Source organism: Diadema setosum, chromosome 7, assembly GCF_964275005.1.
Source record: "Diadema setosum chromosome 7, eeDiaSeto1, whole genome shotgun sequence".
NCBI lineage: Eukaryota > Metazoa > Echinodermata > Echinoidea > Diadematoida > Diadematidae > Diadema > Diadema setosum.
In genome coordinates this window covers 16979693-16997973 of record NC_092691.1, presented here as the reverse complement: position 1 = coordinate 16997973, position 18281 = coordinate 16979693, and the positions used below count along the sequence as shown (strand labels likewise).

Genomic DNA, 18281 nt, shown 5'->3' with positions numbered 1-18281 from the left:
GCCAGTCGCACCTGTTTCATAGGTGTGCACATAGTGATCAAACAACATAAACTTTCTCGTCTTACCGGGTACCCATTTATACACCTCCGTAGAGATCAGCAATGTGGACAAAGTGCCTTGCTGAAGGGCAAACATGTCAGGCCCATACCACGGTGATGCTGTTCAGAGACGAGCACTCTTATCCACTCAGCCACAACACCTCCTAACATATATCATGTTGACTTGAAGCAATAATAGATCACATAATTGACTAGGATCCTGACGGGTGCTGATGAATATGTATCCTATTGGTCATACTCTGCATTGTGCCTTGTTGCCCTAATATGTATTTTCAGAGATTAGCCCTGAAATTTAGTTTGCACATCAAAAATATCATAAGGAATTGAATGTGTAAATATAACACTGCATAATATTCACTTTAATACAAAGGAGATATCTCATAGGTCCAGGAAATGTGAAATGTTCCAAAACCAGCAATTTAATATTTAATTTCATTCATTTCTCACTTACAACTTGAATCTACCAGTTGACAAGGAGATGTCCTGGCCACAGATCACGCCATTCAGGTGGGATAGGGCCTGATGCTTGCAGGTATTGTGGGCACGGTGGGTGCTGAGGGGAAGTGCTGGGTGACGCAAGTCCCAGTACATCAACTGCTGGTCCATACCACTACTGCATATGATGTTGCTGTCTGCATGCGCAGTGAAGAGAGACAGACAGATATTTAGACAAACAAAGAAATAGAATAGACATATAAAAACAGAAAAGAACAGATTGATCTAGTATGTGAATGTCAAGTATTTTAATAATGCACGGGTGAGAATGCGGTAGTGAAGATGCAGTGCACTCAAGGGTACTTACAATGTTGCAAAATGCACAGCATTGTGAGTACCAGAGTGTGTTGCATCTCACTAAAACACCATGAGCTTTAACCTGTGCATTATTTGTTTTATGAAATGGGTCTATGAAATGTAATATGTGACCGTGCACCACAAAACGAACAAAAAGTCACACCCCTTGATTTTAAGTGAGGACTCAAAAAAGGTTAAACGGGTCAACCAAGTCAATATTAAGTTTTTCATATTTTCTGAAAGAGCTACCCTTAATCTACATTATTCTTAAGTTTTGGATCATGAAATGAATGGGAAAGTGCATTTTCAGCAGTTTTTCTACAACCCTTTTTTGTAGAGTAGTGAGATCAGGTATGTCTTCGAGGTCCCTTTTAATTTCTTGATAATCCTTTGCACACTCTTCACTTTCAAGTCTGATAACTTTTGAAGGGATAACGCTACTGCTTTGAAAGTTGGTATTACTCATGGACAGAATGTATTTATAGAGCATGCTCAATTTCAATTTAATCTGATAATCCCTTCATTGTTTTTGCTCCAATGGTTTACATCCTGTTTTTTGTCCCATTCATCGCACAGCTAGCACGGTTTGGTAAAGATTAAGTGCTTGAATAGACAGATAGATCCTGTACTTCAGAGCCTTTTTTTTCTCGGTTCACACTTTTCCAGAGTGTGTGCTTTCTTTCCAATATTTAGATGGGTTAGTAGAGTCCATTTCAGTTGAGTTATACATCATTGTAAAGCTTAAAGTCTGCTCATTCAGAATTTGTCCTTAACTAAAAATCCATGTCTGGCAACTTTTTGTTGGTTTTGTGATGCAGGGTCACATATCATCTGGTAAAACTCTGTATTGCAATAAAATGAGGCTGCTCTTTGATCTGCTGTGCATGTGAATCACAGTAATTGTTCGGGTTTGTGCCAGGCGCACAGCTACTGTAGCTGCACAGCGCAACTGGTAATCTATCACTGACAACACGCAGTTCAGTAATGTTTTTTTCTGTGCACTTCTTGCAAGTCATGCATTAGCAAAAAAAAAAGTAGACAGAGCACACACGACTCATTTCAGAGCCTCTGACTGGGTACATTCTTAAACATATTTTATAAAGTGCTATAGAGTATAAATCAAAAAGATGCTGCTACTGCAGATTACTAAGAAATACTGTGCACTCTCTGAGTGTTTTGTGAGTTTGTACAACCAAACCTGATGAAAGCCATTATGCACTAGCCGCGCAAGTCCTTCTGAACTATTAGTGCACAGTGAAGCAAAGGAAGGTACAGCTACACACATGCAAGTCAATGGGCGGATACATCTGGAAGTTTAATGCACTTACTGTTAAACCAGCATGTGCATTAACTTCTACATGTGGGAACTCACCAGCTTGTGACCACACCACTGAAAAGACAACATTGGTGTGGGCATTGATGACAAGCAGTGGGCAGACAATGGAAGAACCTTCTGGACATGGTGTTTGCAACAATGGAGATGAGCAGCTCAGATTCCACACAGCTATCGCTCCTGATCGAAATATTGGAAAGAAGTCGTACTCATAATGAAGAATTTGGAGAGTGATTCCACTCTTAAGATGAATTGACCTTGGGACTTGCACTGTTTGCATGTAATACCTTCTGTAGAGTTGAATTTCACATTTCAGTGGCATGATTCACTGACTAACACATTCAAAACCTTCAGACTGCAAACAAGTAGAATAATATAAATATTTAAGCCATACTGGTTCATGCTTAGAATATAACAGACCCTGTTGAAAATTACACATCAAACACGAGCCACAACTATCACCTTGATTTTGTTAATTTGTGTAGAAAATGGGTTAAGTTGCATACATCAGCATGTGGTTCCAGGTACGTCAGAATGGTTAAATCAGCATGTGGCAACAGGTACGTCAGAATAGTTAATTCAATTGTTGCTTCATATCAGAAATCAAAGGAGGGGTAGCACATGGTACTTCCCAGTGAGCTGACACAGTTGTCACTGAGAGCAATTTACACAAAGGCCAGAATTCACAAAGGTAGTTTCAATCTAGTTCATGGTTTATGCAAATTTCTTCTGCGTAAATGTGTGTGATAGATCACATACATCAACAGACATCAAGCAATAACCCTCCATTGATACTCATGAAATTATGTAAGATACGCCTACATGTATTTCATTCTTGCCCATGGGACTAAATTTAAACCACCTTTATGAATACGGGCCAAAGGGTCAAAACATGATGCATCAGGGAGAGTAATTGCAGTGATAAAAAGGTGACTTCAGGGTCCCATTTCATAAAACTTGTTATCAGTAACAACTGCCATATTTCTAAGACAAATTTGCTCTCAGCCGATCGGATGCAAGGATTTCAGTAGCTTATAACAATATCATAACTTGTTATTGATAACAAGTTTTATGAAACGTGGCCCAGGTCTCATTGAACGCTCATATAAGAGATGTTGATGTCTTTACTTTGCAACCATTCAGAAAGGCGGAAAATAATAAATGTTCATAGACTTCACTACAATTACTAGTACTTTATCAATTTTTGGAAGCCGCTGGGACAATGAATCTTGTAGAAAGGGATGTTGCCTTGATGGTAAATCTTTGTCTTTGGTAACCTGGCTCAAATATTTCCTGCTTCAGCATCAAACTCAAAGAAACTTGATTTACCAGGAACCAGTGGTCTGCCCAGATTGTTCAAATGTACATACATTTAGGAAAGCCCTGAGGTTTGATAGCAGTTGCCTGTAAAGAACAACTACTGTACGAGCTGAAATTTTCGTGGTGGCTTTATTTTCGCAAATTTCGCGAATCGCCTTTGAACCGCGAAAATAACAACGCGTGAATAACTAAGTACAGTTAGACCCTCGCAACCGCGAAATCAACAAGACGCGAAAATGTCCTCCAAGTAGCAATTCACGAAAATATTTGTACGCGAAAATTTCAGCTCATACAGTACCATGTGTGCAGGGGAATGTGCATGCATAAAATCATAGCACATTGAAATCTCTATGGTGAAATGAGACTGGAGAGGTGTAGGACTGGTGGAAGCAAATGAAGACTGAGATGGTACCATTAGCAAAACCTGCAGCTACTCTGGAGTGTGGTTTACGCATCTCCCAGGCCACACACAGGCATGCACCAAAAGACACCTTAGCGTTGCCTTCATCGTGCTTTGGCTTGAGGATGAGATTCGGCACAGGCTTGTACACTGTAGACAAAAAATATAAATGCATTCCACAGATCTATATGACTGATGAAGCTACAGTGTATGCACAAAATTCTCATAAATTACATATTTGGAAAATTCTCAAGAATTTACTTTTTATCCCTTATACTTTGAGCACATTGAGCTGGGATTTTGCGCTTGTAAAATTGTACATCACACTGCCCCAGAGAGAGAGAAGGAGGGACGGAGACTTTCGGTGTTTTGCTACTCCTGGATGAGAAGACAACTACAGTTTGTGATGTAATGGCGGGGCAATAAAGAAATATAACGTCGCTAGTGCGACAAGACCTCATATCTGAAATTTTGGTGAAAATGACTTTTTGGGGTTGATAATGGTCAGATAATCAGTGAAGTGATGTCCTGTCCAAATCCTAGCTGCCTTACCTCAAAAATGAAGCCATCACAGCATGTCAACGAAAAGGCTATCCCATTTGATACAGTGCTTTGGTTGCCATGTTCTTTTGCTCTCCTGAATATTTGACAATTTGTAGATACAATGTCTTGTCCCCCCAGCAATGATAAATAGAATGTCTTTTTTTATGAAATGTACACATTCTCCTGATTTATAACTGACATATTAATGATAAAGGGCAATATTATCCCCCCCCCTGCTTTCTGAAAGAGGTAAGTGCTCTTTCATTATGCTAAAAAAAAAATTAAAATATGCTCAATTTTCTTCCTATTTTTTCATATCGTTCTGTGGTAATGTCATCATGAGCTGTTGTACTCAGACTTCTAATCCTGCGATGGCGGCACCAAAACTTTAAAAATTCTTAACTTTTGAACAGATTGTTCAATTCTCCTGACACTTTTGCTGTTAAGTTCTCCTAGCATTGCTGCATGCACTCAATCATATATTTGAGTTTCATTCCTCTTTCCTCTTTCATCTGTATTTTCTTGTTTGTGCAGTGACTTGTTCACAAAAAGCATCATAATTGTGCCTCTACACAGTTACAGAAAGTAATTGATATTCTAAAATGAACAATACAAAGCACTCCATATCCTGAAGAAGCTTTGTATCATAAGATACATATAGGCATCGTCAGTCTGTCTGGGCATCCATCTGTAAATTCTGTGAGATTCCTGAAGCAGAACAAGGCAAGTGCCAAATTGTGTCTCGCCCATTCGCGTACAAGGAATTAATATTTTTTATAACTCCCAGAAGTTAATTGACCTGCTTATGACCTTTGACCTTGTGGTGACCTTCAACACCCAAAGGGACATTTACCATCCAAGTTTGGTCACAAACGGACAAAGGGATCAAAAGTAATGAGCCATAATCGAAACGCGCCATAAAAACTTAACATTGGGCCCTAAAAATTTGTTGTCCCCTTTCTGTGACCTTTGACCTTGTGATGACCTTTAACTCCCCAAGGGACATCTATCGTCCAAGTTTGGTCACAAACGGACATAGGGATCAAAAGTTATGAGCCACAATCAAAACGCCCCTAAAAACATAACATTGGGCCCTAAAAGTTTGTTGACCCCTATCTGTGACCTTTGACCTTGTGACGACCTTCACCTCCCCAAGGGACATCTTCCATTCAAGTTTGGTCACAAACGGACAAAGGGATCAAAAGTTATGAGCCATAAACGAAATGCGCCCTAAAAACTTAACATTGGGCCCTAAAAGTTCGTTGACCCCTGTCTGTGACCTTTGACCTTGTGGTTACCTTCAACTTCCCAAGAGACATCTACCATCACCCAAGTTTGATTGCCATTGTAACAACATGTGCTGAGTTACATGTGATAAGAGAGTCTTGCAAGTAAACTTTAACGTATGACCTCAAATGACCTTTGACCTTATCATGTGACCTCTTACGGCACCATAACATGAAGGTACCCCCAGTGCATCCATCATCTAAGTTTGATTGCCATTGTAGCAATATGTGTCGAGTTACGTGTGATAAGAGAGTCTTGCAAGTAAACTTTAACGTATCACCTCAAATGACCTTTGACCTTATCCTGTGACCTCCAACGGCACCATAACATGAAGGTACCCCCAGTGCATCTATGACCCAAGTTAGGTTGTAATCCAAGCAACTTATGTGAAGTTATTTGTCAAAAGAGAGTCTTGCAGGTAAACTTTAACATAGAAAAGAGAGTCTTGCACATACTCTTTAATATATGACCTCAAATGACCTTTGACATCATCACATGACCTCCGACAACACCATAACATGAAGATACCCCTAGTGCTTCTATCATCCAAGTGTGGCTGCCATTGCTGTAACATTTGCCAAGTTATGCATCATAAGAGAGTCTTGCAGGTAAACTTTAACATTTGTGACGGACGACGGACGGACGACGGACGGACGCAATTTGGATCCCTTAGTCTCGCCTTCACCTCCGGTGGGAGAGACAAAAATCAAGCAGAAATTGACTGTTCACCTCTTTGTGACGTGCCTTTTGTATCCTCAGCATCCCTGGTTGGATGTGGTATGCTATAAACCAACACACTGCCTTCCGCACATGCCATACTCAGCACCCCAAGGCGCTGGTCAGAGTTGTTGCAGTGTGGAATGGAGTCTTGTGATTGGTCAGTCTGGGGGTGTGTTGGGTTAGGGTCATCCCAGCATCCAGATGGGCACCACGCAATTTCTTTCACCAAGCCAGCATCATGTGCTATGCTGAATTCAAGTTTTGGCTGAGCCCTGACAAAGAAAAAAAAAAGCACTATCACATGAAGATGGTCACATTACCTGTTACTAAGTTAGATCTGAAGTTTTCAATCCTATCTGGTGACATTACTATAGGGAAAAATATTATTAGACTCAGTATCGTATATACATTACTAAAGGTTCTTTTACACCAAGAATGATATCTTGAGAGTACCAGGGTAATTACAGCAATTTCTGGGCATTCAGGTGACTGTAATCAAACGTGTCAATTCTCTCTCTTTTTAAATTTCATTAGAATATTGCTGTAGCATCATGGAGAAAAGATTAGAGAGGAGACGGTAGAGGTTACTGCTCAACATGGATTGCAACTAACTTGCTTACTTGCTTGCTTAAAACTTGTTAATACTGTGACCTGCGGTATCAGCAAAGGAATAGCTCTGAACAAGAGACCTGCAGGTCTAGCGCTCACCTGAGTATCGCAAGTTCACCTTTCATGCAGTCGCTAATCTAAATTTTTCACAGCTCTACTAAAATTTGACAAGGCATTCTCAAGTAGAAGATGAAAATGTACAATAAGGACCAAAATTTTATTAAGATTCCTTAATTTGGGGGGGGGGGGGATTGGAGCCCCTGGGGCCCTCTGGGTGGGGCATGGTGCCCATTTTGATAAATTGGGATCCTGACCCCCTAGGGATGCTACCTGCCAAGTTTGACGAAAATCCATCATGAGGTTTTCAGGAAGAAGATGAAAATGTACAATTCAGGCCCCCATTTGGACCTTCCCAATGCCCCCCCCCCCCCCCCCCCCCCAAGAGGGGCACCCCTGGATCTGCTATGAACAAACTTGAAACTACAGTCATTAATGTACTCATACATAGTATTATCTTAGCTCTATAACTTCTGATTCTAGAGAAGATTTATAAAGATTTCTTCATTTTGGGGGGTTTGGGCCCCCCTGGGGGACCCCTGGGTGGGGCATGGTGCCCATTTTAACAAATTGAGATCCTAACCCCCTAGGGATGCTACCTGCCAAGTTTGGTGAAAATGGGTCATGGGGTTCTCAAGAAGAAGATGAAAATGTACAATTTAGGCCCCATTAAGACCCCTCCCCACCCCCCTCCCCTGGGTCCCAAGGGGGGCACCCCTGATTCTGCCATGAACAAACTTGAAACTACAGTCATCACTGTACTAATTCATAGTACTAACTTAGCTCTATCACTTCTGGTTCTAGAGAAGAAGATTTTTACATATTCCTTAATTTTGGGGCTTTGGGCGACGGACGCCGGACGAAGGGCGATCACAAAAGCTCACTTGAGCCTTTGGCTCAGGTGAGCTAAAAACTGTGGAAAGCAGATCACTAATATCACCCTATTTCTAAAAAAAATAAAAATAAATCCTATGATTAAGTAAATGACTATGATATATTTATCTTTTTACAAATTCCTATATACATTGTCAGTCTTTCCAACATGCTCATGTCAACCTATGTGATTATCACAGGTTTCATTCTCCTAAATCCATATTGCTAGTATCACTTATAAACATTGCTATTTGGGATTTCACACTCATTTACCAGTCAGAAGAGAGTGGTCCAAAGCCCCAAAGCTGCACAAGGCCAGGCAGACGATTAGAGTCATACATGTAGCTGATGTGGTCCTTGCATGGATTGACAGCAAGGGCTGCATACTGATTCACTGCCAGCTGGTCAAGGGGGGTGGGGCACCAGGCCAAGGCTGAGATGGGACCCTCTGCATTGAAGGCAGTATGCTGCTGGTGGGTGTCTGCAGTCAATTCATAATACATGATGAGAGACAAGCATTTTCATTGACAAGATGAGATAAATGTAATCATGTAATACATACTTCCAGGTATAGATATACAAATTCATGTCTTCTTTTTTTTTTTTTGTGTGTGTAGGTGTTTTGCACATTATCATGTTATTCTGGCATGTAGAACAAAGTCAATCATCTTCAAAATTGGAATGAATGACAAAGTAAATAGTGTGCAATTGGCACCTGGGAAGCACATTTCCTCTAATACTGACATGTAGTGTAATATCCAATGGTCTATATACATGTACACAGTATACACCTCACATACAAGTACTGCAAGAATTCTGTTTCATGCAATTCACGTGGCACTGCGGTGAGACGGGATGGGCAAATGTAACAGGCCGTGATGGCCATGGATGTCATGTCAGATTTTTACACTGTCAAAAAAAATTGCCACGGCAGCCCCGGTGCTAATGAGAAACCTTATAGGCCATAATAAAACTGGGTGAATGCAACAAAACGTGACAGCACAGAACAGCCCATAATAAAACTGGGAGGCATATCAATAAACTGTTATTGGCATACTACATAGGCATGTCAGAAAGAGGAATTAATACCTGTTTTAGCCACCATTTCTTCAGTCCCAGACAGTGGTATCAATGATGGTTCACTGCCTTCAACCTTGATGCCATTCAACTTGTCCCCAGTCCTACTTCCTGCATTCTCACTACACTGATACTGAGCAGCTTCGCTGTAAGTGAGACAAGCACAGATTTATTAGTGGAAAATTGAGCAAAGAAAATGAGATTCCATCAGGATTCGAACCCGAGACCTCCGCATTGCTAGCCCTGTGCTCTACCGACTGAGCTATAGAAAGCCCTAGTTCAGTGTTCGTCCCAGAAACCCTAAATTCTCAATGCTCGATGAGCATGTCGATGAACATGTACAAATTTACTGTACATGTTATCCTCCAGTCTCCTTTATGCAAGTATTGATGCAATGTCTATATCTGTTCCATGCACAGATAACAAATTTCACTCAATTTTATCAATAAGATGCACAGAGTGTCATAATAAAAAGAAAGACATATCATGATTAGGCCAAAAAAAAAAAAAATGTTGCATTGGCGTAACCCGCCCGACCCTAAAAATTTCGCCAACCCCATATTTTTTTATTATTTTTTTTGCTATCGATATCAAATATCTTGTTGATTGCGATCGCGATCGCACAAACCCGGAAGTGGAAACGGCTCTGGGGATATCGGATGTACGAGGGAGAGATCTAGCGCCTCGCATAAGCCTTCCTTGATCAGTACGTCATCTGTTTCCAACACGGACACGTACTCTAACAAGATTTATTCAGTGTATACGTAGCACTCAGACTGCGATGTATTGTGCACAGTTTTGCCATAGGTTTCTTGTGTGGAGAACTTACACGAATCTGTATATGTGGGACTGTGTTAGAGATCGCCGTGTGCGATGAAAAGATCGTACATATGGGTCAATTTGCATCTATCTTATCTAAGTCAAAATAGTAAAATATGAAGTGAAAACATTCAGGATAGGGATTTCAACATCTTTAAATTCTGTGAAGGGGTATAATTCTAGTAATATCGGCCTCATAAAGATCGTACATATGGGTCAATTTGCATCTATCTTATCTAAGTCAAAATAGTAAAATATGAAGTGAAAACATTCAGGATAGGGATTTCAACATCTTTAAATTCTGTGAAGGGGTATAATTCTAGTAATATCGGCCTCATAAATGATTTGTAGAATAGATGAACACAGCACATTCGGTGCAGCAGTTATTGTAACTGTTTACTGAGCTGAACACGAGTTTTACACGTAAAATGCAGGTAGAAAAAAAAAAAAAAAAAAAAAAATCCGCCCGACCGACCCTATTTGAAAATCTCATGTTACGCCAATGCAACAATTTTTTTTTTTGGCCTTAGTTTCATACTCCAGAGCTCAGTGAAAGATACCTGGTACAGGAAAAAAAGAATAATTTTATTCTCTAAACTAGGAAAGAAAACCCCAAGTTTGACAAGCACTGGACGCAAACATAATTTGCAATCCTCATTATGTTAACAGAATGTCATGCCAAATATTACTTCAAGTTTCAAATAACGTGCCACCATGCACTCATTCACGGCATATCTGGCGCAGACATCCCATAGCGTGACATTCCATGGAGGTAAATATGAAACATCTCTGTACCATGGCATGGTGATACACAAACCCCAACGCTTTGCAAATACAGACACAAGAGATCCCTGACTTGAGATGTAGATTGAAATCACGAGTCAAAGCTTGCTGCGGCTGACATGAAGATATGTAGATGAATGCTGGGCCTTAAAAGGAAAGACAGGCTGAAGAACAAGAGATTACAGGAAAGACTGGATTCTGTCAAGAAGGGAGCTAGCTAACAGAGACAGGCAAGCACACTTGCGGATATGTTAAAAGGAGAGATAAAGTAAAGGGAATGTATAAAGGCAGACAATGAAAATGGAGCTAACAGGACAACAGAGGAGTGGCCAGAAAGAGGACAGCTTGATAATTGAGAGCCACTTGGTGGGAGTGGAGGGAAAGGAAGGAAAATCCATCACAGATGGGCATAGAGAACAGTGGTACACATGGCAGTGATTGTATCATGAATGGCATGAGCCAGAAGAAATGGAAGGAGATGACCTCTGGCATTTAACAAGTCCCGAGAATACTCAGGCAGGTGTCTAAGGGAAATATGTGTTGTAGCAAAATCAGTCCATCCTCAACGGGTTAATCTTCATGGGCTCAAATCATATGACACAGAATTTAAAGATGTTTTTATAAAATAAAAAAAATAAAAAATGTTGCCAAAGCCATGAGTATCAAATCTGCCACAAATTTTGATAAGGCTATGGTTACCTTGGAGACAGCTGTGGCCATGATGTCATCTGACTCCTCACGTTGTGAAACAATACTTCATTCACACTGCATAATCGCTCCTGGTGTCTGTGAGAAAAGTATATCAATTGCGTATCTTTTAATTGATATCTCTTTTAAATCCTATCATAAGTTCAATAAAACAATGATTTCAGAGGTGGTAAGTTATTGCAGGTTTTGTGGTTTTCCAACAATGACAATTTAGAAGATCAGAACAACTTTCACAGCTTTGCAATGGTTACTGATACAATACTATGTTGTCATAAAAGATGCTCAGAAAAACCCAATACTTAGGCTATATAAATTCCTAAACAAATACTTACAAGGAACATTGCTATGGTAAGGATATTTCTGTATACCTAGTACCTCAGTGCCTCTTCTCTGCTTCATGGAGTACAGTGCTCAACTAGTTCTCAGTATCCCACCAATTGTTACTAAAGTTTACTGAGTTCAAAGCAATCTCAATATGCAGGATGAAATCTTTAGCACTTACAATAAATATGCTGTCTGTTTCAAAGTTCTGCGATTACGATGAGAAGCTGCAGAAGGAGAAACAATGCATGACATGGTATCAAGAACACATCACCTGCTTAGGACAAAGACATGACTTCATCAACATGGCTCCTCGTAATAATCTAGCCGCAAAAAAAAAGAAAAAGAAAAAGAGAAAAAAAGTCTCGCACAACTTTATATCACAATCACCATGTGTGCCAAATTCCTTCTGAATCATTTACAAACTGTAGATTTACATGATTTAGAGGGTCATAATGTGCTGCTACCATGGCAATGCAATTTCTGTTACTATTGGTAAATGTGTCTTGCACAACATTACATTGAGCTTTGCTCGTGTGCCAACTTTTGCTGAATTGCCTGAAAACTGGAGTAAGTAGATCCACGAGCCATTTACCTGATTTTGGGGCCATAACTTGACCTCAGAGCAAGTTCTATATAACCCCTTAGAGACTATGTGGAGTCGCATATAATTACAACGGATTTGGGAGAGGCTGACACTATATGGAATGAAAATATGAGACAAAACTGCAGGACAATTTTTGTAGTTTGGGGAATTACATGTACCAGGTCTTCTTCCCTGTTCCTTGACCTTGAAATTCTCATAGTTTTCATCTTCTTCATCTTCATCCTCATCCTGGTATTCCTCCTCATCTTCTTCAGTCTCATTCTGCCAATCATCCCCTGAAGAAGAGTCTGAACCTGTCGTGCTCTTTTTAGCGGTGTGTGCTTCATACTCCTGAATAGAAATCAGCAAATCAACAGCAACCAAATAGAGAGTGTGATGTATTACATTTGCTACATTTGCTCTTAGCCCGACTTAGACAGTAAGACAGAATTATGATAAAACACAATATGAATTTAATTACACATATTTTGACTTCCTTAGTAAAGGTGCTTTATCAACATTCTGTGACATCTTTCTGAATAAATGAAACAATAACACAAATACTTATCAGACCTTTTATATTTTGAGAGGGTTGATTGCTCACACATGAAGTGGCACAATTTTGCATGAAAAAAGAAATGTTGAATTTTTCCACTGTATTCACTATTGCTAATGCAAAATCCAAAAAAACTGAACTTCTGCAAATAAGTAAAATGTCGCAATCATTTCAGACACTACAATAACACAGCCAGTCTGTGTGGATATTGCACTTTATGGATATTTCACAAAGTTTATACAATATCTGAAACATATTGGGTAAGCAATAAAACACATGCAATTTACTCTCTTCCATGCCTCATCCATGTTTCATTGATTAAAAGAATACAAAAAAACCCCCAACAAAACAAAAGAGGTGTATGAGTGTGGTATAAATGCAGCTACATCTCCACAGCTATTGTGCAAAAACTGTGAAAGGTATGTTAAAATATATGCATATGCAGACACGCTCAAAACTTTCATTGATATACCAATGGGAACTAGAAAAATATTGCAATTAAACCATGCTAATCATCTTATTGATCTAATAAACACAAAGACATAGTATTTGCTCCAAAGTTTATTCCAAAAGTTCATCCTCAGGGTGATTACTTGGCTTAATCCTGAATATGAATATGACTGTAAACTTTTCAAGTCCCAGAAACCACATGTTTGGTAAAGTTTTCATACATTACAAGGTCAAGTTTCTTTATCTTGTGCATCCTGTTGTTCATATAAAAAAGTTTCAGTTGCAGGATTATCAAAAGGCTCTCAAATTGCCAAATTAATTGCCAAATCCTAAATTTGCATCAAATTTCAGGAAATTAAAGTTCCTGTTTTTCTTCTCACATGAGATTTGTGTAAATGTTGTACCTCTGTGCACAAATGAATTCAATCAGTTCCATTTAGTCTTTCTCCAAATATAAGATATGTCATGAAGTTCACACACCCCAATTTAATTGATGATGACAAGACAAAAAAAAAAAGAGGGAGAGAAGAAAATCTAAAATATTTCCAAGGAACTGATGGATTACAGCGGTCTTCTAGGATATTACTGAAGGGAGTAATGGAGTTGAAAGGGTTAGGCTTCAATTAATGTTGAGGAAACATTTGTTGTTACCTTGCTATGTTTCTGCATGATGTGCTTCTTGATTTGAGGGAATGTCTTCATTACTGTGTCACACACAGTGCAGGTGTAAGTCTTCTTTCCATGATGAGGATTCTGTCACAGTGCCGTGTAAAGGGAATGATACAGGTTCTGGATTAGAAGAATCTTCATCTCGAAACATTAGAATCATATTACCACTGAACACTCCTGGATTAAGGAACAGCTGAATATGACACTTAAGCTGATGTTCAATGAACTTTTAAAGTTGAACTTCACAGCAGGGTTCGAAATTGGCGATGGTCCGCTGGCCATTGGCCACCTAAAATCACGTCGGACTAGCTAAAAATTGAAAAATTCTGAAGTTACTAGTCCGTCTGGCTAGCCAAAATATTGCTTCAGTGTCAAAATTGATTCTAAGTAGTCCGCCTGGCTAGTTAAAAAAAAAGTTAAGTGCGACCCCTGCACAGATTTAGATAATAATCTAATCAACCCATCTTCACCTCATGATGCATACATACACAAGCTACAAGAAAATCTATAGAGCCGTTTTTCTTTAAATCATGATACTGAGATGTGGGATGGACAGTCAGACAAACGGACAACTAAAAAGCATAATGCCTCCAACTCTTCATGACAGAGACATGATAAACAGTACCTGTGTGCATCCTTTGTAGTGAACGGTCATCATCAGGACAGCCTTGACACATTTGGCACAGAAGGGGCACTTTGGCAGCTCTGGAGGGCTCTGCTTCAGGCCTTTATTCCATTTATCAACCAAGGCATGGGAAGGAGTAGATCCTGACTTTCTTACTCTATAAAGATCCTGTATATAAATACATACAACATGCGTATGAAATTATTGCAAAGAGGGATTATTGAGAAATGGCATAATCTTTGGCCTCTTATGCAAGAGGCCTGCCAGTCAGACAGAGAGAGATACTTAAACAGAACATTTTCTGTCCTGAGGGTAGATACCTTCATTGGCTCACAGACTTTAAGCACATACTTTTGCACAATATTGTAATTAATATTATTCTCTGCTTTTAATAATGATGCGGCATTGCTGTCATCAGGGGCTGATGCAGAAATTCAGTAAAGAGGGGGTGCATTGACAAATTTAAGGGGGCGCATGCAACCCTCCCCCATTTTTTCTTTTTAATTTCTTTTGTTTCAACAAAAAATAAAAAAATAAAGGGGGGGGGGGGGCTCCGCCCGGTGAGGTCCTCCCGGGATCTGCCACTGGTCATGACATATTCATGATTTTGTTAAATCAAACAGGGTCATAAGCTTGCAAAAGAATGTGTGGTGCAGGGGTTCTGGTCATCATCATGTGATTAATCTAGAATAATACATCCACAACCAGATATGTGCAATTGGAATTCAAAAAAAAAAAATAAATAAAAATAAAACATTCTGATTTTCACTGATTTGTTGTTCTAATGTTATTCTTTTCACTGAACACAAATTTTTCATTGAGTTAAATCTCTTCTCCTTAAAAAATCCCACATACTTTACTATCTACATACTGCAAAAGTGAATATTTTTGTGCAAGTAACTTTTCATGCTCTGCGGCATAAGATGCGAATTTTGTGTTTCTAATTATGCAGAATAAAGGCATTACACTGTGGTACTGTACAAAATTAATGACAAGCAAAGATATTAGTGTGCTTTTATATTTGCACAAGTTTCTGGCCGTGCAAACCTTCCACACTGTGAAAATTTCCACTTTTACAGCACCAGTCAAACTTACAAACATCAGCACTGCAAGCCATACTTGCACAGTTACCTCTCCTAAAAAGAAAAAAAAAAATCACAACAAAATCTTCTGTGTGAGATGATATGAGTAACCTTAATATGGACTGAAATGACCAACATAATACATATAATACCGTGCATAGTTATCATTATGAGAGACATTATAGCATTTTCTTTTAAGCATCCTTAGAACAATCAAGGCATACACAGCATGAAGAGCAGAGTGTACTATTAAACTCACATGCAAGCCTCTTCTATTGTGACTGTCTTGACCGTTTTTGGAGTCCATGATGTCATCTGTCAGACGCTTCACTTTATCCATGGCCCTGAAGAAGGTAAAGGAAATCATGAAATCATCATTTTCAAGGTGAAGTACTGTCATGGTGCAATAGTATGATCAATAGCAATCACTGCAAACACAACTTTAGAACACAGACTAGCCTTTTCAGCAATGTCTGTAATGCTTTATCTTCATTGACACTTTCTCACAAAAAAGCATTCACTTATTGATAATGTTTTGAATGTGGACTATCATTCATTCAGTTATAAAATTTTGTTTCACAGCACTCCAAAAGGATCTTATTCTTGTACAAATACTACAGACATCAGATTACATAAATAAGGAAAAACAATCAACTCAGATGAATTTGACACCATGAAGTCTTTTGATATTTGTTTGTTGGTGGAAATGGCTGAATAGAAAGCCAAAAATTGCCCTACAGAGATTATCCAATCATCTCACTTTTTCATCTTGTACTTAAAAATAATATAGATTTACTTGGCTTCTACTTTCACCTTACATGTATCATGCCAAATTGTAATCAATTAATTTTCCAGTGTCAATTTCATACACACATATATACATCTTATATCAAAACCATTTTCCAACCTGAATCCCTAATGATAAATCTTGAATACTAGCTTGCATCTCTCTTTAAGAAAAAAAAATAATAATGATACCTATGATACAACCCCACAAACACATTCTGAAATATCACAGTCCAATGTAAACATTATCTTAAGTACACTAGCCGAGTACTGGAAACTCGGAAGGGTTCTAAAACATATTTGGACAAAAGTTTTGCAGCAAAAACAAGTGAAAGTGGGGTGGAAGACAGACAGATAGACACATACACACAAATTTCTGTCATCCTTCCATGCAGCTTCAGAAGAAAATATCATCCATTCTTATGAGGATATAACCAAAATTACAATGTTTCCAAACAAACTACTGGTATGTATTATGCAGGGCTCATATACGAAATATCTGACAAAGGCATCAGACAAACTCCCCCTCACAAATTCAATCTTAGAAACCTTTGTTGAATATTGCACATATTGCATTGTAAATCCTACTTGATTCTAGACAACTCAATGGCACCTTACTTCAGGGCTGACTTTCTGGGTCGAGATGGATCAAAGCTCTTGGCCATAGGATCATCTGTGCTTGGCTGTGGTTCACTGTGGTATTGCCGAATGTGAAGGGTCAAGCCAGGCTTGGAATTGTATATCTAGTGGGGAAAATAAAAAAGCAAGAGTTGAAATATGGTACATGTAAATTTCCTTAACAGATTTTGGCATGCAAAGAATGGTGTGACTAATCAAACCTTCTATGATTTTGTTCTTCTTTAAAAATTATCATCTGCGTACAACTCCACATAACGGCTCTTGAGAAGTAAATTTTCTGCCTGTAACACATTCGTTGTAATTTTAACAGACAACTTTAATATAACCTTGGAGAAAAGATACCATGTTATGCAGAGCCATTAACAACAAAGCTGATAGAACAGCACACTAACCCTCATTACGAGCAAATGCTAGAATCTACAATTCAGTGTCTCATGTAAATCACTTGCAAATAGGTTGCAAGTATTTACATTAAGTTTACAGTGTGCATATAATTCTTAATTTTGGTCACTTTTTCTTTGAACTGGGGATCTCATAGTGTGTGTGATGAGGGGAGACAAAACATTAGCTCCTGTGACAATTGCTCCAGTCTTATTTTCTACAAGGATTTATGGTTAGGGTTTGGATTGTGATAAGGTTTTATATTTAGTGTTGATGTGAGGATTAGGGTTAGGGTAATGTTTGTGGGTAGAAATTATGTTTGACGTAGCATGCAGATATTTCATGGGAGCAATTGTCACAGGAGCAAATGTCATGGAACCATGATGAGGTGGCTGTTACACAACAAAAATGGTCTGCTGGCATTGTTGGACAGCTGAGTTAAAGCTCTGGTAACACTTCATTTGCAATATTTGATGCACGTACATATGATAATGCCCATTCAGAGACTAACATATTCTCAGCAAAATTAGACACCAGGTGACAGGCAAACACAAATTGCATCAGCTGTGGTCATGCAGTCACTACCAAGTATGCCATTTACATCAATTTCAGTAGTTTCTGGACAGATAATGTTGTATTAGCTGAGTCCCAGAGTGGTAAAGCAAAGAGTCCTCAACCAAAACGAAGTAGAAGTATTCATATATGTATAATGTCTCCACAAACTGCCACATTTTGCTGGTCACCGTTTGTCTCTCAAATATGTACAATGTAGTGATATGAACAATGCATGTACCACGTAATTCTAG

General features: G+C 38.9%; 1 protein-coding gene across 1 annotated transcript in view; it reads right to left on the bottom strand.

Moving 5' to 3' along the window:
* LOC140231082 (uncharacterized) overlaps positions 1 to 18281 on the bottom strand; it is a 35982-nt gene that overhangs the window by 14541 nt on the left and 3160 nt on the right. Inside the window, exons 3-15 of the mRNA XM_072311234.1 lie at positions 17074 to 17198; positions 15929 to 16013; positions 14588 to 14755; positions 13945 to 14046; positions 12467 to 12638; positions 11883 to 11928; positions 11372 to 11458; positions 9083 to 9216; positions 8267 to 8474; positions 6464 to 6726; positions 3917 to 4054; positions 2224 to 2364; positions 511 to 691 (exon numbers count right to left, since the gene is read on the bottom strand). Of these exons, the coding sequence (XP_072167335.1) occupies positions 511 to 691; positions 2224 to 2364; positions 3917 to 4054; positions 6464 to 6726; positions 8267 to 8474; positions 9083 to 9216; positions 11372 to 11458; positions 11883 to 11928; positions 12467 to 12638; positions 13945 to 14046; positions 14588 to 14755; positions 15929 to 16013; positions 17074 to 17198 (1850 nt within the window). The remainder of the gene's footprint in view (positions 1 to 510; positions 692 to 2223; positions 2365 to 3916; positions 4055 to 6463; positions 6727 to 8266; positions 8475 to 9082; positions 9217 to 11371; positions 11459 to 11882; positions 11929 to 12466; positions 12639 to 13944; positions 14047 to 14587; positions 14756 to 15928; positions 16014 to 17073; positions 17199 to 18281) is intronic.